Here is a 27205-nt window from a genome sequence, read left to right as displayed (position 1 = left end):
CTGTTCTAGGTCCCTTCTGTCTTCTCTTGCCATCTTTCCCTGGGCTTCTAGATCCATGTGGCTGACACGGGCCACAGCCTGGCCTCTCAGTTCCTTGTCACTCTCACCTGCAGCAGGCTTTTCCTGTACCTTAGCTCAGCCCCCACCATGAGGGCACCAGAGCTGCCTTGCCTTGCAAACACCCGCTCTCTGACCTCCACCTTTGACTCTTTCTACTCCCTTAGTCTTCAGCCCTTGGACCAAGCCAGCCCGTTGAACTCACCACTTGTATACCATCCTGCCTCTCCCGTCTTGCCTTTTCTCCTTACCTAGGTTAGAGCTATCATTTTAATCTTGTTCCTACAAACACCTTCTGTCCCCTGGCCCCTGTCTCCCATCATCTGGCACAATACCCATCCTAGTGGAACCCAGCTCTCCACCGGCTTGGGAACCATTGAGTATGGCAGGAGAGAAATCACATAACTGATGCCATATTTTCCCTGTAAATTCATAGCCACAAATCTCAAATAAGCATTTTCCATGATCCCCAGCAATTCCACTACTGGTTAGTAACGATTCCACTCTCACCTCCACCTCCCCCCATTGTTACTCTCACCTTCGGGCCTGGCCTTACACATCATTGAAATGATAGACGTCGTCCTGCAGGACACCTTGTGTTCCCACCTCCAAATCCCCCAGCCTTCTGCACCTGTGCCTGTGTCCTCACTGCCTCCCCACCTGCGACAGTGGCAGAACAGTCCCTGCTCATGGGGACCCCCACCTCTGCTCCGGATCCCATTCTCCCTGACCTCTGAAAGCATTTGCTCCTTCATCTGTCACCTCTCTCCAGCGTCATTATGGAAAATCCTCTGTCTTAACACAAAGCAGCCCTCTCGACCCCACTTCCCTGTTCATTTCTCTGCCCTCCTTCAAAGCACAATTTCTCAGGAATTACCATACTCCCTATTTCCTTTCTCACTTCTGCTTCATTGCTTAACCCTTCCCAGTCCAGCTTCATCCCTACCATGCTGCTAAAACCGCCCTTTCAAAGGTCACTTACAGCTTTGGCCTTGCCAGATCTGCTGCTGTGCTGTTCTCCTGTGCTTCATTCTCAGCACGGCTCCCTGCCCTCTGTTTTGAAGCATTCTTCTCCCTTGTAGGGATCCAATTTCAGTCTTTCCCGAAATAGATAACCACCGTTCCCTGTACCATTTACTGAGAAATACATCATCTCCTCACTCCCCAGCAGCACTAGCGCCCTCACCTAGTCCCCAGGTATATGTCGGTGTGTTTCTGGACTCACCATTCTGTCCCTGGATCTATCCCTCTGCCAATAACACATTGAATCCATTACTATAGATGTGTAAGTCCTGCTGTTGGACAGGCAAATTCCTTCTTCAACAGTCTCTTAGCTGTTTTTTTTTTTTTTGAGATGGCGTCTTGCTCTGTTGCCCAGGCTAGAGTGCAGTGGCGTGATCTTGGCTCACTGCAACCTCCACTTCCTGGGTTCAAGTGATTCTTCTGCCTCAGCCCCCTGAGTAGCTGTGATTACAGGTGCCTGCCACCACACCCAGCTAACGTTTGTATTTTTAGTAGAGACGGGGTTTCACTATGTTGGCCAGGCTGGTCTTGAACTCCTGACCTCAAATGATCCACCTGGCTTGGCCTCCCAGATTGCTGGGATTACAGGCGTGAGCCACTGCATCTGTCTTAGCTGTTCTTGGCCTTCGTTTTTCCAGATGAATTTTAGGATCAGTTTACCAAGTCCTACGAAAAACCATTTTGAGGTTTTAATTTGGAATTGCATGAAACCTATAGACCAATTTGGGGAGAATTGACATTTTTATAATTTTAAGTCTCATCCAAGGATGCGTTGTATCTCTTCATTTATTTTGGCCTTTAATGTCTTTCAATAGAATGTTGTATTTTTTTATCATAAAGAATTTATACATCTCTTGAGATTTAATGCTAGGTACACTATAATTTTGTTGCTATTATGAATAATATGTTCTCTTTTTTTTTTTTTTTTTTTTTTTTTGAGACAGAGTCTCACCCTGTTACCCAGGCTGGAATGCAATGGGGCAATCTCAGCTCACTGCAACCTCTGCTTCCTGGGTTCAAGTGATTCTCCTGCCTCAGCCTCATGAGTAGCTGGGATTACGGGCGTGTGACACCACGCCTGGCTAATTTTTTTTGTATCTTTAGTAGAGACGGGGTTTCACCATGTTGGCCAGGCTGGTCTTGAACTCCTGACCTCCTAATCTGCCCACCTCAGCCTCCCAAAGTGCTGGGATTGCAGGCATGAACCACCACGCCCGACAATAGTATGTTCTTTAAAATTACAGCTCCCAAGTGAACTTGTTGCTGATACAATAACATGCATTTGACCTTTTAGATGTATTTTTTATATCCAGCAAATTTTTAAAAACTGTAATTAATTTTACTGATTCATCTGTATGTATTTTTTGGCACGATCTTAGCTCACTGCAACCTCTGCTTCCCTGGTTCAAGCGATTCTCCTGCCTCAGCCTCCCCAGTAGCTGGAATTACAGGCGTGCAGGCACCACTCCTGGCTAATTTTTGTATTTTTAGTAGAGACGGTGTTTCACCATGTTGGCCAGGGTGGTCTCGAACTCCTGACCTCAGGTGATCCGCCGGCCTTGGCCTCCCAAAGTGCTGGGATTATAGTCATGAGCCACTGCATCCAGTCCTTTTTGGTTTTCTAATTAGGAATATAGCATCTGCAAATAGTGGCAAATTGTTTCTTCTTCTCTAATTCTTACAACTTGTGTTACTTTTTCTTGTCTAATATGCTGCCTAGAACTGTAGAGGTTCTTGCTCTTTTTCCTCCCTTTTTTATTTTTATTTTTAGGAGCAACCCTATTAACTAGGCCTCACTCTTTTTTTTTTTTTTTTTTTTTTGAGATGGAGTCTCGCTCTGCCGCCCAGGCTGGAGAGCAGTGGCCGGATCTCGGCTCACTGCAAGCTCCGCCTCCCGAGTTCACGCCATTCTCCTGCCTCAGCCTCCCGAGTAGCTGGGACTACAGGCGCCTGCCACCTCGCCCGGCTAGTTTTTTGTATTTTTTTTAGTAGAGACGGGGTTTCACCGTGTTAGCCAGGATGGTCTTGATCTCCTGACCTCGTGATCCGCCCGCCTCGGCCTCCCAAAGTGCTGGGATTACAGGCTTGAGCCACCGCGCCCGGCCACACTAAGCCTCACTCTTAAAGGGGAAGTTGTCACCACTAAGTACCTTTCTAATCTAGGTTTTTTGTGGATACCTTTTATCAGACTAATGAAGTTTAATATTGTTAAACACTTTCAATTGTCTATACTATAATGATCGTATGCTTTTTACTTTTATTTATTAACATGGTCCCAGGAGTTTGCAAATAACTTGGGCAATACAGTGAGACCTCATCTCTACTAAAAAATTTAAAAATTAGCCTTGTATGGTGGTACACGCCTGTAGTCCCAGCCACTCAGGAGGCTGAGGAGGGAGAATCATTTTAGCCAGGGAGGTGGAGGCTACAGTGAGTCATGTTTACGCCAGCAACTGCACTCCACCCTGGGCAACAGAACATGACCCCGTTTAAAAAAAAAATAAAGTGATAAATTGCATTTATTGCTTTCCTAACATTAAATCAACTTCACATTCTTGAGATAAAAACAACATGGTCATGAGTGACATTTGCCTGTTATTTTCCTTTCTCATACTGACCATACTGGTATCAGTGCTATGTTCGTCCTGTACAGTGAGGTGGGAAGTATCCTTTCTTCTTCTGTTTCCTAGAAGAGTTTACCTAAGATGGGAGTGATTCATTGTTTGAATGATTGGTAGAACTTGTCTGTAAAGCTGTCAGGCTTGCTTTTTTCTTTGTATGAAGATTAATGATATTCAATATTGAAAGTTAAAGGTTGGCCGGGCGCGGTGGCTCAAGCCTGTAATCCCAGCACTTTGGGAGGCCGAGACGGGCGGATCACAAGGTCAGGAGATCGAGACCATCCTGGCTAACATGGTGAAACCCCGTCTCTACTAAAAATACAAAAAACTAGCCGGGCGAGGTGGCGGGCGCCTGTAGTCCCAGCTACTCCGGAGGCTGAGGCAGGAGAATGGCGTGAACCTGGGAGGCGGAGCTTGCAGTGAGCTGAGACCCGGCCACTGCACTCCAGCCTGGGCGACAGAGCGAGACTCCGTCTCAAAAAAAAAAAAAAAAAAAAAAAAAGAAAGTTAAAGGTTATAGAATTGTTCAGATTTTCTGTTTCGTGAGCCGATTTTGATGAGTTGTATTTTCTTTTCTTTTTGTTTTTTCTTTTTCTTTTTCTTTTTTCTTAAGAGAGACAGAGTTTTTTTAGAGACAGGTTACTCACTGCAATGTCGAACTCCTGAGCTCAAATCCTGCCTCAGCCTTCTAAGTAGCTGGGACTACACAGGTATGAGCCTCTATGCCTGGCTAATTTTTTTTTTATTTTTATTTATTTATTTTTTTTGAGACGGAGTCTCGCTCTGTCGCCCAGGCTGGAGTGCAGTGGCCAGATCTCAGCTCACTGCAAGCTCCGCCTCCCGGGTTCACGCCATTCTCCTGCCTCAGCCTCCCGAGTAGCTGGGACCACAGGCGCCGCCACCTCGCCCGGCTAATTTTTTGTGTTTTTAGTAGAGACGGGGTTTCGCCGTGTTAGCCAGGATGGTCTCGATCTCCTGACCTTGTGATCCGCCCGTCTCGGCCTCCCAAAGTGCTGGGATTACAGGCTTGAGCCACCGCGCCCAGCCTTTTTTTTTTTTTTTTTTTTTTTTTTTGAGACGGAGTCTCGCTCTGTTGCCCAGGCTGGAGTGCAGTGGCGTGATCTCGGCTCACTGCAAGCCCCGCCTCCCAGATTTACGCCATTCTCCTGCCTCAGCCTCCCGAGTAGCTGGGACTACAGGGGCCCGCCACCACGCCCGGCTAATTTTTTTTGTATTTTAGTAGAGATGGGGTTTCACTCTTAGCCAGGATGGTCTCAATCTCCTGACCTTGTGATCTGCCCGTTTCGGCCTCCCAAAGTGCTGGGATTACAGGCGTGAGCCACCGTGCCTGGCCTTAATTTTTTATTTTTATAGAGATGGGGGTCTCACTATGTTGCCCAGGCTTATCTCGAATTCCTGGGCTCAAGTGATCCTCCTGCCTTGGCCTCCCAAAGTGCTGAGATTACAGGCATGAGCCACTGTGCCCAGCCCTGAGCTGTATTTTCTAATATTCTTTGCATCTGTTTTCAAAGTTATTAGTACAAAGTTATCCTTAATATACTCTTATGTTTCGTGTGTAATAATGTCCCCTTTTTATGCATGAGATTGCTCATTTGCACTCTCTTTTGTCTTTATTAATTCTTCAAGAAGTTTGTCAATATTAATCTTTACAAAGAAATGACTTTTGGCTGGGCATAGTGGCTCACGCCTGTAATCCCAGCACTTTGGGAGGCCGAGGCGGGTGGATCACGAGCTCAGGAGATCGAGACCATCCTGGCTGACACAGTGAAACCCTGTCTCTACTAAAAATACAAAAAATTAGCCGGGTGTGGTGGCGGGTGCCTGTAGTCCCAGCTTCTTGAGAGGCTGAGGCAGGAGAATGGTGTGAACCTGGGAGGTGGAGCTTGCAGTGAGCCCAGATTGCGCCACTGCACTCCAGCCTGGGCAACAGAGTGAGACTCCGTCTCAAAAAAAAAAAAAAAAAAAAAGAAATGACTTCTGACTTTGTTGGTCCTTTTTATAGTATTTCTTTTTCTTTTATTATTTTTACTTATTTATTTAGAGATGGGGTCTTGCTCTATTGCCCAGGCTGGAGTGCAGTGGCACAATCCTAGTTCTCTGTGATCCTAGGTCACTGCAGGCTAGATTCCTGGGCTCAGGTGATCCTCTCACTTCAGCCTCCCAGGTAGCTGGGATTATACGTGTGTGCCACTGTGCCTGGTAGTGTTTTTTTCCTATATCATTAATCTTTACTGTTTATTATCTCATTCCTTCTACTTTCTTTGGATTTATTTTTATTTATTTATTTATTTATTTTTTTGAGACGGGGTCTCACTCTTGCACCTAGGCTGCAGTGGTGCGATCTGGGCTCACTGCAACCTCCATCTCCTGGGTTTAAGTGATTCTCCTGCCTCAACCTCCCAAGTAACTGGAATTACAGGCATGCGCCACCATGCCCGACTAATTTTTTTATTTTTATTTTTAGTAGATACCGGGTTTCACCATGTTGGCCAGGCTGGTCTTAAACTCCTGACCTCAAGTGATCCGCCCACTCTGGGCTCCCAAAGTGCTAGGATTATAGGTGTGAGGCACCATGCTTGACCTGGATTGATTTTTTGACTTTATTTTATGACTTCTTAAATTAGATGCTTATTTCGTTAATTTAGATTTTTAAAATTTAAGCAACTAAAGTGATAAATTTCCTTCTAAGTACATCCTTAATTAAGTTACACAATTTTGATACATAGTGTTTTTGAAAATTGTGAATGAATATAATTCACACACCAGAAAATTTGCACTTTTAATGTGTAAAATGTAGTGGTTTTTAGTGTACCAGTGTTGTGTAAGCATTACTGTTATCCAGAGCGTTTCTTCACCCCCTCCCCCGAAAATCCTGTAACTACTGGCCGTCACTTTCTATCCCTTTCTCCCTAGCAACCACGAATCTACTTTTTGTCTCTATAAATTTACCTATTCTGGACTTTTTTGCTTTAGCATAATGTTTTCAAGGTTCATTTATGGTGTAGAAGTACCTCATCTCTTTTTTATGGCAGATTAATCTTTCATGATATGGATCTATCACACTTTGCTGATTCATTCATCAGTTGATGGACATTTGTGTTATTTCCAGTTTTTGGCTATGTGAAGAATGTTCCTGTGAACATTCATGTGCATGTGTTTGAACATGTGTTTTCACTTCTCTGGGGCCTGTAACTAGGAGTGAAATTGTTGGGCCATAGGGTAATTCCATGTTTAAGTTTTTGAGGAACTGCCAATTGTTTTCAAAAGCAGCAGCACCATTTTATAACCCCACCAGCAATGTGTGAGGGTTCCGATTTCTCCATATCCTCTTTTTTTTTTTTTTTTTGAGACGGAGTCTCGCTCTGTCGCCCAGCCCAGGCTGGAGTGCAGTGGCGCGATCTCGGCTCACTGCAAGCTCCGCCTCCCGGGTTCACGCCATTCTCCTGCCTCAGCCTCCCGAGTAGCTGGGACTACAGGCGCCCACAACCGCGCCCGGCTAATTTTTTGTATTTTTAGTAGAGATGGGGTTTCACCGTGGTCTCGATCTCCTGACCTTGTGATCCGCCCGCCTCGGCCTCCCAAAGTGCTGGGATTACAGGCGTGAGCCACCGCGCCCGGCCTCCATATCCTCTTTAACACTAGTTATTGCTCTTCTTTTTGATTATAGCCATCCTAGTGGGTGTGAAGTGGTATCACTGAAGTTTTTCGTGTTTTTTTTTTTTTTTGAGACCGGGTCTTGCTCTATCGCCTAGGCTGAAGTGCAGTGGCGCCATCTCTGCTCACTGCAACCTCTGCCTCCCAGGTTCAAGTGATTCTCCTGCCCCAGCCTCCCTTAGTCCCTAGCTGGGACTATAGGCGCACACTGCCACACCCAGCTAATTTTTCTATTTTCAGTAGAGATGGGGTTTCACCTGTCAGACCAGTTGTGTTGGTCAGGCTGGTCTCAAACTCCTGACCCTGTGATCCGCCCACATCAGCCTCCCAAAGTACTGGGATTACAGGTGCGAACCACCGCACCCGGCCAATTTTCTGAATTTTTAAAATCATGAACTGATGTGCTTTTTGTGCATCAATTGAGATGAATGAGGTTTTTTTCCCCTTCATTCTATTAATGTGGTATATTACATTGATCCATTTTCCTTTGTTGAACTACCCTTGCATTTCTGGGATAAATCCCACTTCATCATGGTGTATATTCCTTTTAATATACTGTTGGGTTGGGTTTGTAGCTTTTTTTGGGGGGGAGTGGATTTTTGCATCTATATTCATAAGTGATATTGGTCCGTAATCTTCTTTTCTTGTGGTGTCTTTATCTGGCTTTAAGGTAATGCTGGTCTCCTAGGATGAGTTAGGAAGTATCCCCTCATCTTCAGTTTTTTAGAAGAGTTTCAGGATTGGTGTTAATTTGTCTTTAAATGTTTGGTGGAATTTTGAAGCCATCTGGTCCTGGACGTTTCTTTGGTGAGAAGTTTTTTTTTGTTGTTGATTCAGTCTTTTTATTATTATAGGTCTATTTAGATTTTCTATTTTTCCTAGGTCAGTTTTGGTGGTTTGTTTCTTTCTAGGAATTTGTTCTTTTTGTCTGTATTTTCTAATTTATTATCATATAATTGTCCACAGTAGTTCCTTGTAATCTTTTTATTTTTGTTAGGTTGGTAGTGATGCTGCTTGTTAATTCCTGATTTTAGTAATTTGAGTCCTCTGTCTTTTCTCCTGTTTAGGCCAGGTAAAGAATTGTCAATTTTGTTGAGTTTTTCAAAGAACTATTGGCTTTATTGATTTTTCTTTATTGTTTATTCTCTATTTCATGTATTTGGACTTTAATCTTTATTAGTTCTTTTCTTCTGCTTGCTTTGGGTTCAATTTGCCCACTTTCTTTTTTCTTAAATCCCAAGAACCAGTGAATGTTCATTTTCTTTTTTTTTTTTTTTTTTTTTTTTTTTTTTTTTGAGACGGAGTCTCACTCTGTCACCCAGGCTGGAGTGCAGTGGCCGCATCTCAGCTCACTGCAAGCTCCGCCTCCCGGGTCTATGCCATTCTCCTGCCTCAGCCTCCCGAGTAGCTGGGACTACAGGCGCCCGCCACCTCACCCGGCTAGTTTTTTGTATTTTTTAGTAGAGACGGGGTTTCACCGTATTTAGCCAGGCTGGTCTCGATCTTCTGACCTTGTGATCCGCCCGTCTCGGCCTCCCAAAGTGCTGGGATTACAGGCTTGAGCCACCGCGCCCGGCCCCTGAATGTTCATTTTCTAGTTTCTTTTTTTAAATAAATCCATTTTTTTATTTGATATATCATAGTGGAATATATTTTTGGGGTACATGTGATATTTTGATAACATATACAATGTGTAATGATCAAATCAGGGTCATCGCGATCCATCGCCTCAAACATTGATCTTTTATTTGTGTTGGAGATGTTACAATTCTTCTCTTCTAACTATTTTGAAATATACAATAAACTATTGTTAACTATAATTTCCCTGCCTTACTGTCAAATACTAGAACTTACTCCTTTTATTTAACTGCCTTTTCTTAAGGTGGAAGTTTAGGTTATTGATTTGATAGCTCTCTCTTTTAATATACGTACATTTTTCATGGTCATGCTATGTAATTTCTCATTACCACTATCATCTCTTTCTGATAAACTAGTTATTTTAGAGTAATTTTTTTAAAACTTAAAAAAAATTTCTAACTTAATTTTCTTGTGGCAAAAAAATGTGACCTACATAAGATTAGAGCTTTGAAGTGAACAGAAGCTAGTGCTATGGCTCAGTGTATGATGAATTTTCGTAGAGATTCCTTCGTTCGCCGGGCGCAGTGGCTCAAGCCTGTAATCCCAGCACTTTGGGAGGCCGAGACGGGTGGATCATGAGGTCAGGAGATCGAGACCATCCTGGCTAACACGGTGAAACCCCATCTCTACTAAAAAATACAAAAAACTAGCTGGGTGAGGTGGCGGGCACCTGTAGTCCCAGCTACTCGGGAGGCTGAGGCAGGAGAATGGTGTAAACCCGGGAGGTGGAGCTTGCAGTGAGCTGAGATCCGGCCACTGCACTCCAGCCTGGGAGACAGAGCAAGACCCCGTCTCAAAAAAAAAAAAAAAGATTACTTCGTTCTTGAAAAGACTGGCTAACAAATTGTGACTATATGTAAAGCACTCCTAAGTATTTTAAATATTATAATTAGCTTAACTCACACTGAGCCTATGAGGCAAGTACTATCATTATCCCTATCTTAGGGATAATAAAGAAACTGAAGCACAGAAAGATTTAAGCAACTTGCTGAAGTCACTGATCTACGAAGTGGCAAAACTGGGATCTGAACCCAGGCAGAGGGATCCTGAAGCCTGTTCTCTCAACCAGTATGCTATTCTCTGAGTATTAGGGGGATTGTTCTATAATTGTCCATTATATCAAACTTATTATTTTGTCTGCTTAATCTATCAATTACTGAAAGAAAGATGATAAAAATCGTATCCTAATGGCTTTGCCAACTTCTCTCTATATTTCTATCAATTATTTTTCATTATATATTTTGAGCTATGATATTTGGTACATCACATTTAGAATTCTTATAAGCGCCTAGGGAATTAAACATTTTTAAAAATCTAGTGACCACCTTCATCTGTAATAATTATTTTTACTTTCCAGTCTATTTCAGCCAATGTTTCTTTTCTTTTTTTTCTTTTTTTTTTTTTTTTGAGACAGAGTCTTGCTCTGTAGCCCGGGCTGGAGTGCAGTGGCCGGATCTCAGCTCACTGCAAGCTCCGCCTCCCGGGTTCACGCCATTCTCCGGCCTCAGCCTCCCGAGTAGCTGGGACTACAGGCGCCCGCCACCTCGCCCGGCTAGTTTTTTGTATTTTTAGTAGAGACGGGGTTTCACCGTGTTAGCCAGGATGGTCTCGATCTCCTGACCTCATGATCCGCCCGTCTCGGCCTCCCAAAGTGCTGGGATTACAGGCTTGAGCCACCGCGCCCGGCCAGCCAATGTTTCTATAGCTGATTCAGGAGGGTTTTTTGTTGAATTTTTAAAATATATCTTTTTATACTCTTTGATGTCCAATCTTTCTATAGCCCAGTGTTTTGTTTTCTTGTAAACAGCACTAGCGGACTTTTTAGTAATCCAGTTTGAAAAATTTTGTCCATGGCCAGGCGCGGCAGCTCACGCCTGTAATCCCAGAACTTTGGGAAGCCCAGGCAGATGGATCACCTGAGGTCAGGAGTTCAAGACCAGCCTGGCCAACATGGTGAAACTCCATCTCTACCAAAAATACAAAAATTAGCCGGGCAAGGTTGGGGTGGGTACCTGTAATGCCAGGTACTTGGGAGACTGAGGCAGGAGAATCATTTGAACCCAGGAGGTGGAGGTTGCAGTGAGCCAAGATTGTGCCATTACACTCCAGCCTGGGTGACAGGAGCAAAACTCTATCTCAAAAAAAAAAAAAAAAAAGGAAAATTTTGTCCTTTGACTAGAGAGTTTAGTTCATTTACACTCACAGTGATTAATGCTGTATTTATTTCAGCTGACTTACTGTTTTTACTTATTTTCTGCCTGTCTTTCCTGTCATGCTGCCCTTTGTATTGAGTTCCTGCTTTTCTCTCTACTGGTTTTTTTCTCTGTGAGTTTGAAAGACATAAGAGTTTGCTTAATACATACTGAAATTAGTTAATCAGTTTCTTTCTTTTTTTTTCCTGAGACAGGGTCTGGCTGTGTCACCCAGGCTGGAGTATGGTGGCCTGATCTCAGCTCACTGCAACCTCTATCTTCTGGGCTCAAGCCATCCTCCCACCTGAGCTTCCCGAGTAGCTGAGTGGTACTATAGGCACACACCACCATGCCTGGCTAATTTTTGCACTTTTTTGGTAGAGATGGGGTTTTGCTTTGTTACCCAGGCTGGTCTCAAACTCCTAGCTCAAGCCATCCACCTGCCTCAGCCTTCCAAAGTGCTAGGATTACAGGCATGAGCCACCTCACCCAGCCCTAATCAATGTCTTTACCTTCCTCTTGAACAATGCAAAAACTTTAGAAATTAAGCCTGAATCACCCCTTTCCTTTGTTTATGATGCTATGGTGGGCTAATATTTTAATTCTAAAGTGTTTTTTTTTTGTCTCAAACATCATCATTTGAGATAACATGGGCTATCTCAAACATCATCATGATTTGAGATAGCCCATGTTATTTGGATTACCCACAGAATAACAGCATTTTTGTTTAGCATTCTCAGACCTTTCATCTGAGATCATTTTCCATCCACCTGAAATATATCCTTTTGCATTTCCTTTGTTTTGTTTTCTTTTTGAGCGGGCTTGATCTCGTGGTCTCAGGTGAGCCTCTCACCTCAGCCTCTCAAGTAGCTAGGACCACAGCCACCATGCCCAGATAATTTTTTTTTTTTTTTTGTGGTGGGGAGTTGACAGAGTCTTGCTCTGTCGCCCGGGCTGGAGTGCAGTTGCGCGATCTCGACTCACCACAACCTCTGCCTCCCAAGTTCAAGCGATTCTTCTGCCTCAGCCTCCTAAGTAGCTGGGATTATAGGTGTGCACCAACACACCCAGCTAATTTTTATATTTTTAGTGGAGATGGGGTTTCACCATGTTGACCAGGCTGGTCTCGAACTCCTGGCCTCAAGTGATCCACCTGCCTCAGCCTCCCAAAGTGTTGGGATTACAGGCGTGAGCCACCACGCCCAGCCCCAAGTTAGTCCTGAACTCCTGGGTGCAAGTGATCCTCCTTCCTTGGCCTTTCAACGTGCTGGAATTACAGGCATGAAGTACCACACCTGGTCCTTTTTGTATTGTTTTTTTTTTAGCAAGGGTCTGTGGGTTATAAACTTTCTCAGTGTTTGTCTAAAATGCCTTTAGAGTGTGCTTATTCTTGACAGTTCTCTGGATATAGAATTCTGGCTTGACATTATTTTCAGCCTATCAAAGACACTATTATTCCTTGTTCTGCTTCCGTCATCGCTATGTAAGCCAGGAGTCTGTCTACCTTGCCTTCTGGAAAAAATCTTAAATTTTTTTTTCCTTCATACTATACGATGCACCAAGATGCGTGGAGCTATGGATTTCTTTTCATTCTGCTTTGAATGTATTGAACTTCCTGGCTATGAATTGATGTCTTTTAACAATTTTAGAAAATCCGTAGTCATGATCTTTGAGAATATCACCTCCTTCCCACTCTCTGTATATTCTAATCAAATATAAACTGGACCTTCTCACTCAATCCTCTCTTTCTCTTAATCTTGCTTTTAGATTTCCCATCTCTTAGTGTCTCTGGATTGCATTCTGGGTTGTTCCTTCAGTTCCTTTCTCAATTCACTAATTTTATTTTTTGCTCTGTCAAATCTGTTGGTTATTTCTTCCAAGAACTTAATTTCAATTTAAAAAATTTTATTTCTAGAAGATATAATGGATCTTTTCAAATCTGTTCATTTTTGCTCAAATTTTCAAACTTTTCATTTATTTCTTTAAATATAGCAAGCATAGTCTTATATTCTGTGTCTGATAAGGTCAATATCTGAAGTCTTAGTGGTCAATTTTTGTCCACTGTGGCTGCTGCTCAGTTATCACGCCTTGTTTGCTTGTGAGATCTCTGCCTTGCTTGGCCTAGAAGTTCACCTGTGAGAGAGTTCTTTGAGTCTTCAGATAAAGTTAAATTGCTCCAGGGTGTTTCTGCTAGTCACCTGGAATGCCACCAATCCAGAACACCATTTTCGTTCTTTTTTATTTATTTGTTTTTTGAGACACAGTCTTGCTCTGGCTGGAGTGCAATGGCATAATCTCAGCTCACTTCAGCCTCGATCTCCCAGGCTCAAAGAATTCTTCCACCTCAGCCACCCCAATAGCTGGGACTACTGGCAGACAACACTGTGCCCAGCTAATATTTGTAGAGATGGGGTTTTACCGCCTCACCCAGGCTGGTTTTGAGCTCCAGGACTCATGTGATCTGCCTGCTTCAGCCTCCCAAAGTGCTAGGATTACAGGCATGAGTCACCACACCCAGCCTTGTTCTTTTTTTTTTTTTGAGACGGAGTCTCACTCTGTTGTCCAGGCTGGAGTGCAGTGGTATGATCTTGGCTCACTGCAACCTCCAGTCCCCAGGTTTAGGCAGTTCTCTGCCTCAACCTCCTGAGTAGCTAGGATTACAGGCGTGTGCCACCACGCCCAGCTAAATTTTTATATTTTTAGTAGAGATGGGGTTTCACTATCTTGGCCAGGCTGGTCTTGAACTCCTGACTTTGTGCTCCACCTGCCTTGGCCTCCCAAAGTGCTGGGATTACAGGTGTGAGCCACCGCACCTGGCCACCTTGTTCTTTTTTTGAGACAGGGTCTCACTCTGTCACCCAGGCTGGAGTGCAGTGGTGCAATCATAGCTCACTGCAGCCTCAGTCTTCTGGGCTCAAGCTATCCTCCCAAGTAGCTGGGACTATGATAGAGACACATGCCACACACCCAGCTAACTTCTTAAATTTTTTGTAGAGATGGGGTCTTGCTAGGTTGCCTAGGCTGGTGTTGAACTGGGCTCAAGTGATCCTCCCACCTCAGCCTCCTGATTTACCTGGGATTACAAATCCATGCCACCATGCCTGGCTCATTTTTTTTACTTTTTGTAGTGATGGGGTCTCCCTATGTTGCCCAAGCTGGTCTTGAACTCCTGGGCTCAAGCAGTCCTTCCATCTCGGTCTCCCAAAACACTGGGATTACAGTCCATCAGCCACTGTGCCTGGTGAAGGACACTTTTAAAACTAAATTATCTTCTTAAGGTTTCACAGGCAGTGTGAATTAAAACTGAAAGGTCATATGAAGGCTGGCTTGAGGTTATTTTTCCTTCCCTCCAGGGAGGTTTAATTTTCTTTCTCTCTTTTTTTTTTTTTTTTTGAGACACAGTCTTGGTCTGTTGCCCTGGCTGGAGTGCAGTGGCATGATCTTGGCTCACTGAACCTCTGCCTCCTGGGTTCAAGCGATTCTCCTGCCTCATCCTCCCAAGTGAGTGGGACTACAGGTGCCCACCACCATGCCTGACTAATTTCTGTATTTTTTCAGTAGAGACTGGGTTTTACCATGTTGGCCAGGCTGGTCTCAAACTCCTGACCTCAAATGATCCACCCTCCTCAGCCTCCCACAGTGTTGGGATTACAGGCGTGAGCCACTGCGCCCCAGCCTAATTTTCTTTCATACTTAATTGCTGACATTCCTGATAGGGGGTTCCAGTTTAATTGCAAGAACCTCCTATTGGATTCTCTACCTCAGGTAGATCTTTATCATCTGCTTCTATACTCCGGGACTCAGGGGTCTACAGAAGCCCTTTAGCATTATTTACCTTGCAGGGTTCCTACTTTCTATTTTTAAAAAACATCTTTATTGATAGTTAATTCACATACCATACAAGTCACCTATTTAAAGTTACAATTTAAATATACTGGTTTTTTTTTTTTTTTTTGAGACGGAGTCTCGCTCTGTCGCCCAAACTGGAGTGCAGTGGCCGGATCTCAGCTCACTGCAAGCTCCGCCTCCCGGGTTTACGCCATTCTCCTGCCTCAGCCTCCCGAGTAGCTGGGACTACAGGTGCCCACCACCTCGCCCGGCTAGTTTTTTGTATTTTTTAGTAGAGACGGGGTTTCACCGGGTTAGCCAGGATGGTCTCGATCTCCTGACCTTGTGATCCACCCGTCTCGGCCTCCCAAAGTGCTGGGATTACAGGCTTGAGCCATCGCGCCCGGCCTTAAATATACTTTTAAATATACAATTTAAATATACTGAAGTATATTACAATTTATTTTATTTATTTGTTTGTTCATTCGTTTGTTTATTGAGACGGAGTCTCGCTCTGTTGCCCAGGCTGGAGTGCAGTGGTGCGATCTCGGCTCACTGCAACCTCCGTCTCCTAGGTTCAAGCAGTTCTCCTACCTCAGCCTTCTAGGTAGCTGCGATTACAGGTACCTGCCACCACGGCCACCTAATTTTTGCATTTTTAGTACAGACGGGGTTTCACCACATTGGCCATGCTGGTCTCAAACTCCTGACCTTAGGTGATCCAGCTGCTTTGGACTCCCAAAGTGCAGGAATTACAGGCATGAGCCACCACGCCTGGCCATGTATTACGATTTAAATATACTATTAAATATACAATTTAAATATACTATTTAAAGTATATTCACAGAGTTGTGCAACCATCACCATGTCAATTTTAGAACATTTCATTATCCCAAAAACAAATGAGGTACTCCTTAGCCATGACTCCCCAGCCCTCCCGGCAGCCCTGACAACCACCAATCTACTTCTTATCTCTATGGATTTTCCTATTCGGGATATTTCGTGTGAACAGGATCGTATAATACATGGTCCTTTGTGGCTGGCCTTTTTCACTTAGCATAATGTTTTCAAGATTCCTCCATGTTGTAGCATGTATGTTGTACCTCTTGGTTGCCAAATAGTATTCCATTGTTGGGCTCTACATTTTGTATATTCACTCTTTAGGTGATGGATAATTGGGTAGTTTCATCCACTCAGCTGTTATAAATAATGCAGCCATTAACATTCTCTCTCTTTTTTTTTTTTTTGAGATGGAATCTTGCCACCCAGGCTGGAGTGCAGTGGCACGATCTTGGCTCACTGCAACCTCTGCCTCTGTGTTCAAGTGATTCTCCTGCCTCAGCCTCCTGAGTAGCTGGGATTACAGGCATGCGCCACCACGCCCAGCTAATTTTATGGGTTGTTTATTTGTTTTTGAGACTGAGTCTCACTCTGTCGCCCAGACTGGTATGCCATGGTATGATCTCAGCTCAGTGCAACCTCTGCCTCCCGGGTTTAAGCGATTCTCCTGCCTCAGCCTCCCAAGTAGCTGGGACTACAGGCATGGGCCACCATGGCAGGCTAATTTTTGTAGTTTTAGTAGAGGTGAGATTTCACCAAATTGGCCAGGCTGGTCTCAAAACTCCTGATTTCAAGTCATCCGTCTGCCTGGGCCTCCCAAAGTGCTGGGATTACAGGCGTGAGCCACCGCGCCCTGCCACGCTCTTATGAACAAGACTTTGCATGGACACATGTTTTCATTTATCTTGGGTATAGAGCTGGGAGTGGAATTTCTGGGTCATACGAAGCTTTGTGTTTAACCTTTTGAGAAACTGCCAGAGGGTTCTTTGGAGCAGCTGCAACATTTTACATTCCTGCCAGCATCCTGTGAGGTTCCGATCCCTCCACATCCTCACCCAAGTTGTTATTATCTTTATTATTATTATTGTCAATGGAGGGCAGGGGATGCTGTACTTTTAAAAATAAGTTTTGCAGTTTACCGTTCTATCCCGCACTGGGCTGTTTTAGTCAAGAGGGTTCTTCAGGCAGCAAAATGACCCAACTGCCAGAAATGCAAGCCCCTGCCTTCCCTTGCTGGCTGGCTGTGGCCTCCTGTCAGACGCCTGCTTTTTCTCTTGCCCTCTTCTAAGTCTTTGTCCACACAGCACTCTAGCCACCTTTTAGAGTCCTAATGCAGTCACATCCCTCCTTGCTGCAAGCTGTGGGAGGGTCCTTACCCTTTGCTTCAGTCCACACGCCCCTAGCCCCTGGCCGGCTCCTGCGAGCCCTGCAGCTGCCCTGGATCTCCGTGTTCCCTGGAACCTCTGAAGGTGCTCCCTGTCCGCAGATGCGTGGGGCCCTTCCCCACCTCTGCTCTGGGGTGCCCTCCGCCTGGCTTCTGCTTCTCAGTGGCTTCCCAGGGCAGCCCCTTTGGGTCTCAGGGCATAGGCCCCCTACTCTGATCTACTCTGCTTGCTTTTTTTTTTTTTTTTTTTTGCAATTGCTCTGCTCGCTAACTTAATGGACTTGCTCACACTTAAGCCTCTAGTTTCCAAATACAGGCCTTGAGGGCACGGACCGAGCCTGGCCCAGCCTGCCCATCACCCTGCCTGCTCCCTGCGCTCAGTAATATTAGTTGAATGAATGAATGCACACACGGGAGCCTGCTGGGGAGGCTTGGGGGCCACTTGGCTCTGCCCCGCCCTGCCTCTGATCCCCGCCTCCTCACCTGCCCGCAGCCACCTTCTGGGTGAACCCCCAGTTCAAGATCCGGCTAGATGAGACGGATGACCCAGACGACTACGGGGACCGCGAGTCAGGCTGCAGCTTCGTGCTCGCCCTTATGCAGAAGCACCGCCGCCGCGAGCGCCGCTTCGGCCGCGACATGGAGACTATTGGCTTTGCAGTCTACGAGGTGAGCAGGATGGATCCCCCGTGGATCTCACTGAGCAGGCAGAGGACCTGGCACCCCCCCCACCCGCAGCGCACGCAGGCTTCCGCCAGGGGGCGCCAGGGGCCGTAACCTTCCCCGCAAATTCCACCCCACACCCCCACTCTCCACTCCCGCCACCATCCTGAGGGCTGGGAGATCTCAGCCTCCAGGAGGCACCTGCTGAGGCCCTCTGGCTGAAAGAGAGGAAGAGGGTTGGCTCAGGGAAGGGAGATTCTGGGATTAACCTCCCGCTTAGAGGGCGGCCTGCTGCTCTTGGAGGAGGGAGCTGGCTCAGCTGACCCCAGAAGTACTGAGCTTTCCGTCTTGGAGGCTGTGAGCAGAAGCTGGCAGGGGAAAGACAGGGGATAGGGAGGGCCTGTCGGCCAAGGTGCGGCTGTGCCAGTCGTTCTGTGATTAGAACTCCTTGCTCTTGCCCTATAGCTGCCCTGCTTCACACACTGCCCTCAAGACAGGGACAGAAACTTCTGGACCTTGCTGGTAGCAGTCTTAGCCCACACCCAGACCCCCTGGCAGCAGCCTGCGGTGGCCCTTTCTTGTCCCTGGGCTTTGGAACATTGCAGTTGGCCACCCCGAGGGCTGGCCTGGAGCCTCTGACTCAAGAGTGGAGTCCTAGGGCAGACATTACCAGGACCAAGAGGACCCTGCCTGAGCCCTCCCTCCTGGGGCCCTGCTCTGGTGCAGGGACCGCATCTGGGTCCCCAGGGCCCTGCCTTCTGCCTCCTCATCCCATCAGTCCCGTCTGAGAACTCAGGACCTCTGCCCAGCACGCACCATGACCCCGCCCTGGGACAAACACACGTCTCTGACTTCCCGTGTCTCTCTATTGCAGGTCCCTCCGGAGGTAGGTGTGGCACTTGACCCACCTGCAGTCACACACCTCTGATGGTGCCACAGGGGAGCAGCCCAGTGGCAAACCCACCCTGGCCTGGAGAGCTAAGAAGTCACCTTGTTTCACTGCTTGAAAAATGCTTCTCCCCACCTGTTCAGTGGGCAGAGCAAACATTGCCCTCCTAAGGGGCAGCACAGGTAGTCAGTGAGGGAGCTGGATTTGAGCCCTGGTCCTCAGAGCTCCTGTCTGACATGTACACATGAGGCTCTTCCTGCCTTCCCATCTACACCAAGTAAGTGCCAACTAGGGCAGTCCAGCAATGTCAGGAGCAGGGCATTAGACAAGCTGAGAGTTCTGTACCCTTGAGCAGTTGCTTAAGCTCCGAGTCTGTGTTTGTGTCTGTAAAATGGGCATAACGGCAGAACAGCAAGTGAGGTGCTGAGTACCCTGCAGTGCCTGGCCTGGGGAAAGCTCCCGATGATAACAATGACCATGTTATTGAAACACATGCCTGATCTGCAATCTGGTTCTCCTCTCCTCTGCGGTAAGTAGGGTTGTTACATTTTACAGATGAGGAAACTGAGGCAAAATGTCTTGTTAGGGTCACACAGGCTGTGAGTGAGTCATGTCCTAGCTCTCTAGTCCCTTGGCCAAGACAAGGAGCCTGGAGTCTGGGTCTGGGGGCGGCCCCTGAAGGTGGGCTGAGTGGGCAGTTGCAGCCCTGCTCCCTCCTCCCTCCCACCAGCTGGTGGGCCAGCCGGCCCTACACTTGAAGCGTGATTTCTTCCTGGCCAATGCGTCTCGGGCGCGCTCAGAGCAGTTCATCAACCTGCGAGAGGTCAGCACCCGCTTCCGCCTGCCACCTGGGGAGTATGTGGTGGTGCCCTCCACCTTCGAACCCAACAAGGAGGGCGACTTCGTGCTGCGCTTCTTCTCGGAGAAGAGTGCTGGGACAGCGTGAGTCATGGACCAGCCCCTGCCACTCTCCCCTCTCTCAACCTCCCCCGCTTGGCCCTCTGCTGTCCCCCTCTGACTGGCTCCTTTCCTCCCCACTCTCTGCAGCGAGCTGGATGACCAGATCCAGGCCAATCTCCCCGACGAGGTGCGTGGTCCCACCCTACCAGACTCTGTCCTCCTCTCTTCCTCACCCCTGGGTGTGTGATGGGGACCCAGATGTCCTGTCCCCTGAGTTCCTGCTAACAGGGAAGATCCCCTCCTGGCGGGAGCCATAGGAGTAATGCTAATCCCTCATCGACCCAACACTTCACAGTTTGCAGAGGACCTGTGATACTAATGGCACAGGCCCTGAGCTCTCACCTGGTGGCGGGTTTGTGCTGAGCACTTCACCTGTGTTACCTCATTTCCTCCCCACATCAACCCTGTCCGGGTCTTGTTACTATACCTCCTCTGAATGGGAAATTCAGGTTCACAGAGGTTAGGGAACTTGCCTGAGGCCATACAGTAGGGATCCAAACTCTTACCTATTTTTTTTTTTTTTTGAGACAGAGTCTCACTCTGTCACCCAGGCTGGAGTGCAATGGTGTGATCTCAGCTCACTGGTGATTCTCCTGCCTCAGCCTGCGGAGTAGCTGGGATTACAGGCGCACGCTGCCACGCCCGGCTAATTTTTGTATTTTTAGTAGAGACAAGGTTTCACCATATTGGCCAGGCAGGTCTCGAACTCTTCACCTCAGGTGATCCACCCACCTCAGCCTCCCAGAGTGCTGGGATTACAGGCATGAGCCATGGCACCCGGCCCAAACTCTTGCCTTTTACTCCCTAAGCTGCACAGCACCCCCTTCATTTAGGTCACGAGTCCTGGGCATGGAGTTGGGCAGGGCAGAGACAAGATTACCTTTTCACAGATTAGAAAAGTGAGACTCAAACTGGGTGCGGTGGCTCACACCTGCAATCCTAGCACTTTGGGAGGCTGAAGTGGGCAGATCACCTGAGGTCGGGAGTTCGAGACCAGTCTGACCAACATGGCAAAACCCCGTCTCTACTAAAAATACAAAAATTAGCCGGGCATGGTGGTGCGCACCTGTAATCCCAACTACTCAGGAGGCTGAGGCAGGGAGAATGGCTTGAACCCGGGAGGCGGAGGTTGCAGTGAACTGAGATCGCGCCACTGCACTCCGACCTGGGTGACAGAGTGAGACTCCATCTCAAAAAGAAAAGAAAAGTGAGGCTCAGAGAAGCGAAGTGACTTGTAGCAGATATGCGGCCTCAGCCCTCCCTCCAGCCGCCTCCACACAGGCAGGGCCAGGGCCTCTCTTACCTGCTTTCCCCTCTTCTCGGTCCAGCAAGTGCTCTCAGAAGAGGAGATTGATGAGAACTTCAAGGCCCTCTTCAGGCAGCTGGCAGGGGAGGTAGGTTGGGGCATGGTGGGTTGGGAGGGGCCTGTGAGGGGCAGCCCTTTCCTGGGGCAGGTGCCACCTCCTCTCTCTCCCCAGGACATGGAGATCAGCGTGAAGGAGCTGCGGACAATCCTCAACAGGATCATCAGCAAACGTGAGTCCCCGCGGGGCTGCCACACCACCCCACCATTTCTTCCACATCAGAATCCAGGCCCCTGCCCACACACTGAGCTGAACCCCATCCCTTGGTCTGCATGAATCCGGGAACCCTCCAGTTTTTCTGAGCCCGGTTTCCTGCCATTTCCATCCCATACTCTTCCTCCTGACCTCCTGTCCTGGGAATCCCTGTGCTCGGGTGCTGTGCCTTTGTGAGATTAGACGCACAACCTGGCCAGGCACAGTGGCTCACACCTGTAGTCCCAACACTCTGGGAGGCCGAGGCAGGAGTCGCTTCAGCCCAGGGGTTCAAGACCAGCCTGGACTATATGGAGAGACCCCGTCTCTACAAAAAAGTACAAAAATTAGCCAGGCCTGGTGGCGTGCACCTGTAGTCCCAGCTACTCAGGAGGCTGAGTTGGGAGGATGGCTTGAGCCCAGGGAGGTTGAGGCTGCAGTGAGCTGTGATCACATCAGTGCACTCCAGCCTGGGCAACAGAGCAAGACCCTGTCTCAAAAAAAAAAAAAAAAAAAAAAAAAAAAGCAAGCAGGAGCAGCACCTTAGTACCAAGGAAAAGTCTACCCTTCCTCTCAAAGCCTCCTGGACCAGGCTGAGTGGCTTGGGGAACACCATGTGACTGGCTTCACTCCCCAGTGCAGACAACTGTTGGCAACCCCTCCCCTCTCCTCCCCTCTCCTCCCCTCTCCTCCCCTCTCCTCCCCTCTCCTCCCCTCTCCTCCCCTCTCCTCCCCTCCCCTCGGCTTTGTTGCCACTGACCTCCATCCACATGGTTTCCTTAACCAGAGCCCCTCTCCTCCTCTCCTTGCCAGTGAAGCACTGCCTGCCCTCCTAGCCTGCAGCAAGCCCTGCCCTGCCCCATCTTTCTACCCAATTTTGCGCTTTTCTGTTTCACACTCGTTTCTTTTTACTTTGGATTAATTGTGGCTGTTGGGACTTTGGCTTGATTGCTAACATGCTTTGCCTGTACTTCCTGATGATACAAACAATCCTGCCCACTTCCTCTGCCAGATATTGCACCCACTGGGCAGGATTTGTGCTTCCCTGACTCTGCCCCACCCAGTGCTCCCAGCAGGGGCAGGTACAGGAATCTCGCTAGGTGGAGGTGTTGGAATTGGTTTTTCTTGCAGACAAAGACCTGCGGACCAAGGGCTTCAGCCTAGAGTCGTGCCGCAGCATGGTGAACCTCATGGATGTATCCTTCCATTTGCTTTTGTCTCCTGAGTGGGGTTTTGGGTGGAGGTATCCGTGCTGGGAAAACTGTCCCAGGACAGTGCAGAGAACGGGACAGAGCCATATGAAGTGTGGACATACACACGGTGCCTGATGCTCAGATGCCTCCCTGGACATCTTCCTGTTGGTTGGGAGGGAGAAACTGAGGCACAGACCTGTGTCAAGTGAAAGGCGGAGCAAGACCTGGGTCCCCATTGACCCTGAGGCTGGTGCTGTTTCTGAACCCTCCCCAGCCCACTCCACTGCAGCCCAGCTCAGAACGATGCAAGCCCGGCTGTGGGCTGACTGTGTGTGGCTTTTGCTGCTTCTCCTCACCCAACCCCAAGTCAGCTTGCTGGCTCTGCGGCTGTCTCCCGTTCCGCACAGTTGCCCACTCTCTCCCATGCCTGGTCTAAGTGGTGGAATTTCCTTCTTAACGGCCACCCAGCGTGACGGCAATGGGAAGCTGGGCCTGGTGGAGTTCAACATCCTGTGGAACCGCATCCGGAATTACCTGGTAGGTTGTCCCCACTCACCTCAGTCGTGTAGGTGCGGGCCAGGCCGGCGGGAAGGGCCGGGTGACTCAGCCTGGCTCTCACCCTCTGCCCCCACCCCAGTCCATCTTCCGGAAGTTTGACCTGGACAAGTCGGGCAGCATGAGTGCCTATGAGATGCGGATGGCCATCGAGTCGGCAGGTGAGACCCCAAGGCTGATGGCACCTGTGGGGCCTGGGACCGGTAGCCCCACTGCTCCTATGCCCCAGGCCCTTGTCCCCATGGTGCTGGTGGTGACGTGGTAACAGCCATCTTGTCCTTTTCCCCGCAGTTACTGAGCGAAGTGCGTTACTGGGTTCCCTTCCTTCCTTCCTCTCTGCAGCCTAACGAGGCTAGTGTCTTTTACCATCCCCACTGTGCACATGACAAAAGAGAAGCTCAGAGAAGGAAAGTGACTGACTTCAGGCCTCACAGCCAGCAGGGGCAGAGCCAGGCTGCAGAGCCTCCAGTGAGGGAGATGCAAGGCTCACTCACCCCAGCCCGCTTAAGCACAAGGCCAGGGCATTCAGCACAAACTAAGCTGGACCCCTGAGCCCTCACTGGCCCACTCCTGATTCCCTGGCATGACCTGGGCCCAGAGACCGGCACTCACTTGCCCAGCCCCTCATAGCTACTGGCCCTGCCCAGGAGGCCTTCATGCCCCTTCTGGAGAAGAAAAGGCGCCAAGCACCCTGCCTAGCTCCAGCCCCCTCCTAGGGACTCAACCCCTTCCCCATCCTGTTGGGCAGGGGCTGCGCCTCCCTGACCTTCACTCACTCTCCTGGACCAGGCTTCAAGCTCAACAAAAAGCTTTATGAGCTCATCATCACCCGCTACTCAGAGCCCGACCTGGCGGTCGACTTTGACAATTTCGTGTGCTGCCTGGTGCGGCTAGAGACCATGTTCCGTGAGTGTCCAGCTCCGTCCCAAACGCGTCACCAAGGAGCTGGGGGGAATGACAGATGGGTGAATTAGCAGATACAGGCCAGTGCTGTGGATGTGTGCCAGAGAGGCCTGGTTCTGGGTTTGGGGGGCCCTGGCTGAGTGCCAGGAGAGTTGGGGAGGGAGGGAGTTGATGGCAGCTTCTCAGGCAGCTGGAAGGGGTGAAGCTTCCCAGGTTCAAGGGGTGTCAGCTTGGGGTACTGTGGGGAGGTAGAGAGGGACCAGGCAGGAAGGGGGCTAGGCCTGGCCCTGCGTGAATGTCCCACTGAGTTTTCAGCCCTGTATCACCTTTTCTTGAACACACAGGATTTTTCAAGACTCTGGACACAGATCTGGATGGAGTCGTGACGTTTGACTTGTTTAAGGTGGGAACCTCCCCGGGCCCATGGTGGGGGAAGAGGTCCAGGCGATCGAGTTTTCTTATCTGGCCAGTGTTCCCTGTCCTTTCCTGGAAATGAGCCTGAGCCCCAGAGGCAACCCTGAAGTCCAGGCCCCCTGAGTCCTGAAAGGCTGGGGTGGGGGTGTCTGAATTCTGGGAAAGGAGCAGGAGGGGAGACCCAGGCCTTTGGAGGCCTCTATGGGAGCAGCACTCTGGTTTCCTGGGGGTGGAGGAGGTAAGAAAGTAGCCCCTTCATGAGGTCCCTGAGGTGGCTCCTGAGCCGTGGAGTTGGGGGCTGGACCTGGGGTTTGGGTGGGGAAGAAGCCAGGCAGCCATTTCTGCGGCCCCGGCTGACCTGCCTGCTCTCCCGCAGTGGTTGCAGCTGACCATGTTTGCATGAGGCAGGGACTCGGTCCCCCTTGCCGTGCTCCCCTCCCTCCTCGTCTGCCAAGCCATGCCTCCTGCCACACAACACCAGGCCACGCCAGCTGCAAGTGCCTTCCTTGGAGCAGAGAGGCAGCCTCGTCCTCCTGTCCCCTCTCCTCCCAGCCACCATCGTTCATCTGCTCTGGGCAGAGCTGTGTGGCCCCTGCCTGCGCCAGCTATGGGCTCGGGATGGACTCCCTGGGCCCCTTCCATTGCCAAGCCAGGAAGGCAGCTTTCGCTTGTTCCTGCCTCGGGACAGCCCCAGGTTTCCCCAGCATCCTGATGTGTCCCCTCTCCTTACTTCAGAGGCCACCCACTCAGCAGCACCGGCCGGGCCTTGCCTGCAGACTGTAAACTGTAACCACTAGCTCTACACGGTCTGCAGTCCAGGCATGTGGAGCCGCCTCCTAGCTCGGGGAGACCCCGGGGCTGGGAACGCCTGTGCCTTCCTGTGCCAAAGCCAGTGCCCCCTCTGTCCCTCCCTGGCCCTGTTGCCGACCAGGAGCTGCCCAATCTGTGGGCGGTCGGCCTTCCCTCCTTCGCTCCTTTTTTATATTAGTGATTTTAAAGGGGACTCTTCAGGGACTTGTGTACTGGTTATGGGGGTGCCAGAGGCACTAGGCTTGGAGTGCGGAGGTCCCATGTTCCATATAGAGGAACCCCAAATAATAAAGGAAAAGGCCCCACATCTGTCTGTGACTTGTTTCTCCACAGTCTACTGCCTGGAGGGCACCTGCAGGCCCTGGCCCATGGGGGCAGCTCGTGGCCTCAGCTCACCCCTCCCCTCCAACCCTTCCATCTCTTTCCCCTTGACCTGAAGCCTGAACCCCTACTGGAGTACTGGGTATCTGGGCCAGGCTACCCCTGGCCCTGGGAGGTTGGGAAGGAGGGGCCCCAGCTGCAGGGACAGGGCCACACAGCTGAGGTCCCACATGACTCTGCTGATCCTACATGCCCTCCCCGCCGCCCAGGAGGCCTGACCCCTACCTTTCTTGCACACTTCAGCCCATTGAGGTGAGGCTCTGGCTGAAACTCAAACCTCTACTTAGCACACACCCAGTCCCCCAGGGAGCTCCCCGGAGCGCGGAGCCGCCTTCAGGTCCTTCTGTGGGGAGCCCCTGTGACCCAGACACCTGCACTTATATAAGCCCCTCCAGGCCCTTCCGGGATCCGAGATTTTTCTTACCAGAGATAAGAGTGGCTTGGGGGAAGGAAGAGGGGATGGGGCGAAGCCGCAAATGCAGAGCAGAGGCCGAGTTGGGGGAGGGTGGGGGTGGGCTGCTGTCAGCTACTGTGGGCCCCAGTGTCGGGGCAGAGATGGCGGTGGAGGCTCCTGTGCGCCCCATGGGGCAGGCTGCCCGCACGCTGCTGTCTTGAGCTTGCATTTTGCCCTTGTCACCTCCTCACTGGGAGTCCAGGTCCTGTCAGGCTCAGGGTCTTCAGCAGTGAGGGCAGTGGCTCAGCTCTTCCTGGAGCCTCGGTGGGTGTGTGAGGGGCTGGAGGGCGGGAGAGTGTGCAGGGCCCTGCCATCTTGCTCAAACCCTTACTTGCTCTCCGGATTGGGTTTTATTTGATGAGGGGATGGGAACACCAGAGTCTGGATGACCTGGGGCCCTAACCTCTCAAAAACTCTGAGTCATTGAGGTGGGAGTGGGAAGAGCAGGGCTTCCTCCTGACTGCCCTATTTGGGCTTGCTTTCCTTTCTTTCTTTCCTCTCCTTCTCTCCTTCTCTCTTTCTTTCTTTCTTTCTTTCTGACGGAGTTTCTCTTTTGTTGCCCAGGCTGGAGTGCAGTGGCGTGATCTCGGCTCACTGCAACCTCTGCCTCCCAGGTTCAAGCGAGTCTCTTGCCTCAGCCTCCCAAGCAGCTGGGATTACAGGTGCCCGCCACCACGCCTGGCTAACTTTTGTATTTTTAGTAGAGACGGTTTTACCATGTTGGCCAGGTTGGTCTAGAACTCCTGACCTCAGGTGATCCACCTGCCTCAGCCTCCCAAAGTGCTGGGATTACAAGTATGAGCCACCACGCCCGGCCTATTTGGGCATTTTAAAAGGGCTTTTTCCCAAGTGTCACCTGTGCAGCCAAGTCCCTGCCTTCTTGGGAAGTGGGGAAGGGTAAGCATCTGTAACCACTGCACCCCATTATTCTGAACTCTCAGCACTTAAGGCTCCAGCTGCGATTTGGAGCCTAGTGACAGGGACTGTGTCCCATGTGCCAAGACTGGAATCGAGGCTTCCAAACACGCCTCGGTGTCTTCTGGAGGAAAAGGAACGTGACGGTGCTCCGTTCACTGCTGGGGTCCTGCCGGTGAGAGCAGTGGGCAGGGTGGCTGGACCTGCGGATCTGGGTGGTGGGCTGTGACTCAGCCCTCAGGGTAAGAGATGGA

The 27205-nt window shown here is 49.4% G+C and overlaps 1 protein-coding gene and 1 long non-coding RNA gene across 13 annotated transcripts in view; one reads left to right on the top strand and one right to left on the bottom strand.

Moving 5' to 3' along the window:
• Nucleotides 1-25506, top strand: part of CAPN1 (calpain 1) — a 35446-nt gene extending 9940 nt beyond the window's left edge. For 5 of the 12 annotated variants that reach the window (XM_077961052.1, XM_077961051.1, XM_077961050.1 and 2 more), the window contains exons 11-21: nucleotides 17752-17927; nucleotides 19541-19752; nucleotides 19858-19897; nucleotides 21099-21164; nucleotides 21249-21306; nucleotides 22458-22522; nucleotides 22988-23056; nucleotides 23157-23235; nucleotides 23864-23980; nucleotides 24322-24380; nucleotides 24768-25506. In XM_077961052.1, the coding sequence (XP_077817178.1) occupies nucleotides 17752-17927; nucleotides 19541-19752; nucleotides 19858-19897; nucleotides 21099-21164; nucleotides 21249-21306; nucleotides 22458-22522; nucleotides 22988-23056; nucleotides 23157-23235; nucleotides 23864-23980; nucleotides 24322-24380; nucleotides 24768-24794 (968 nt within the window). In that variant the 3' untranslated portion in view covers nucleotides 24795-25506. 12 annotated transcript variants of the gene reach the window in all.
• LOC144334124 (uncharacterized) lies at nucleotides 444-7003 on the bottom strand. The gene is made up of 2 exons (XR_013403576.1): nucleotides 6119-7003; nucleotides 444-573 (listed from the first exon to the last, which is right to left on the bottom strand). It is a non-coding gene; the product is annotated as an uncharacterized LOC144334124 (long non-coding RNA).
• Nucleotides 25507-27205: the final 1699 nt, after the last annotated feature.

Source organism: Macaca mulatta, chromosome 14 (assembly GCF_049350105.2).
Source record: "Macaca mulatta isolate MMU2019108-1 chromosome 14, T2T-MMU8v2.0, whole genome shotgun sequence".
Classification (NCBI taxonomy): Eukaryota; Metazoa; Chordata; class Mammalia; order Primates; family Cercopithecidae; genus Macaca; species Macaca mulatta.
The sequence above is the reverse complement of the archived record's forward strand: the minus strand, read 5'-3'. Positions and strand labels throughout refer to the sequence as shown.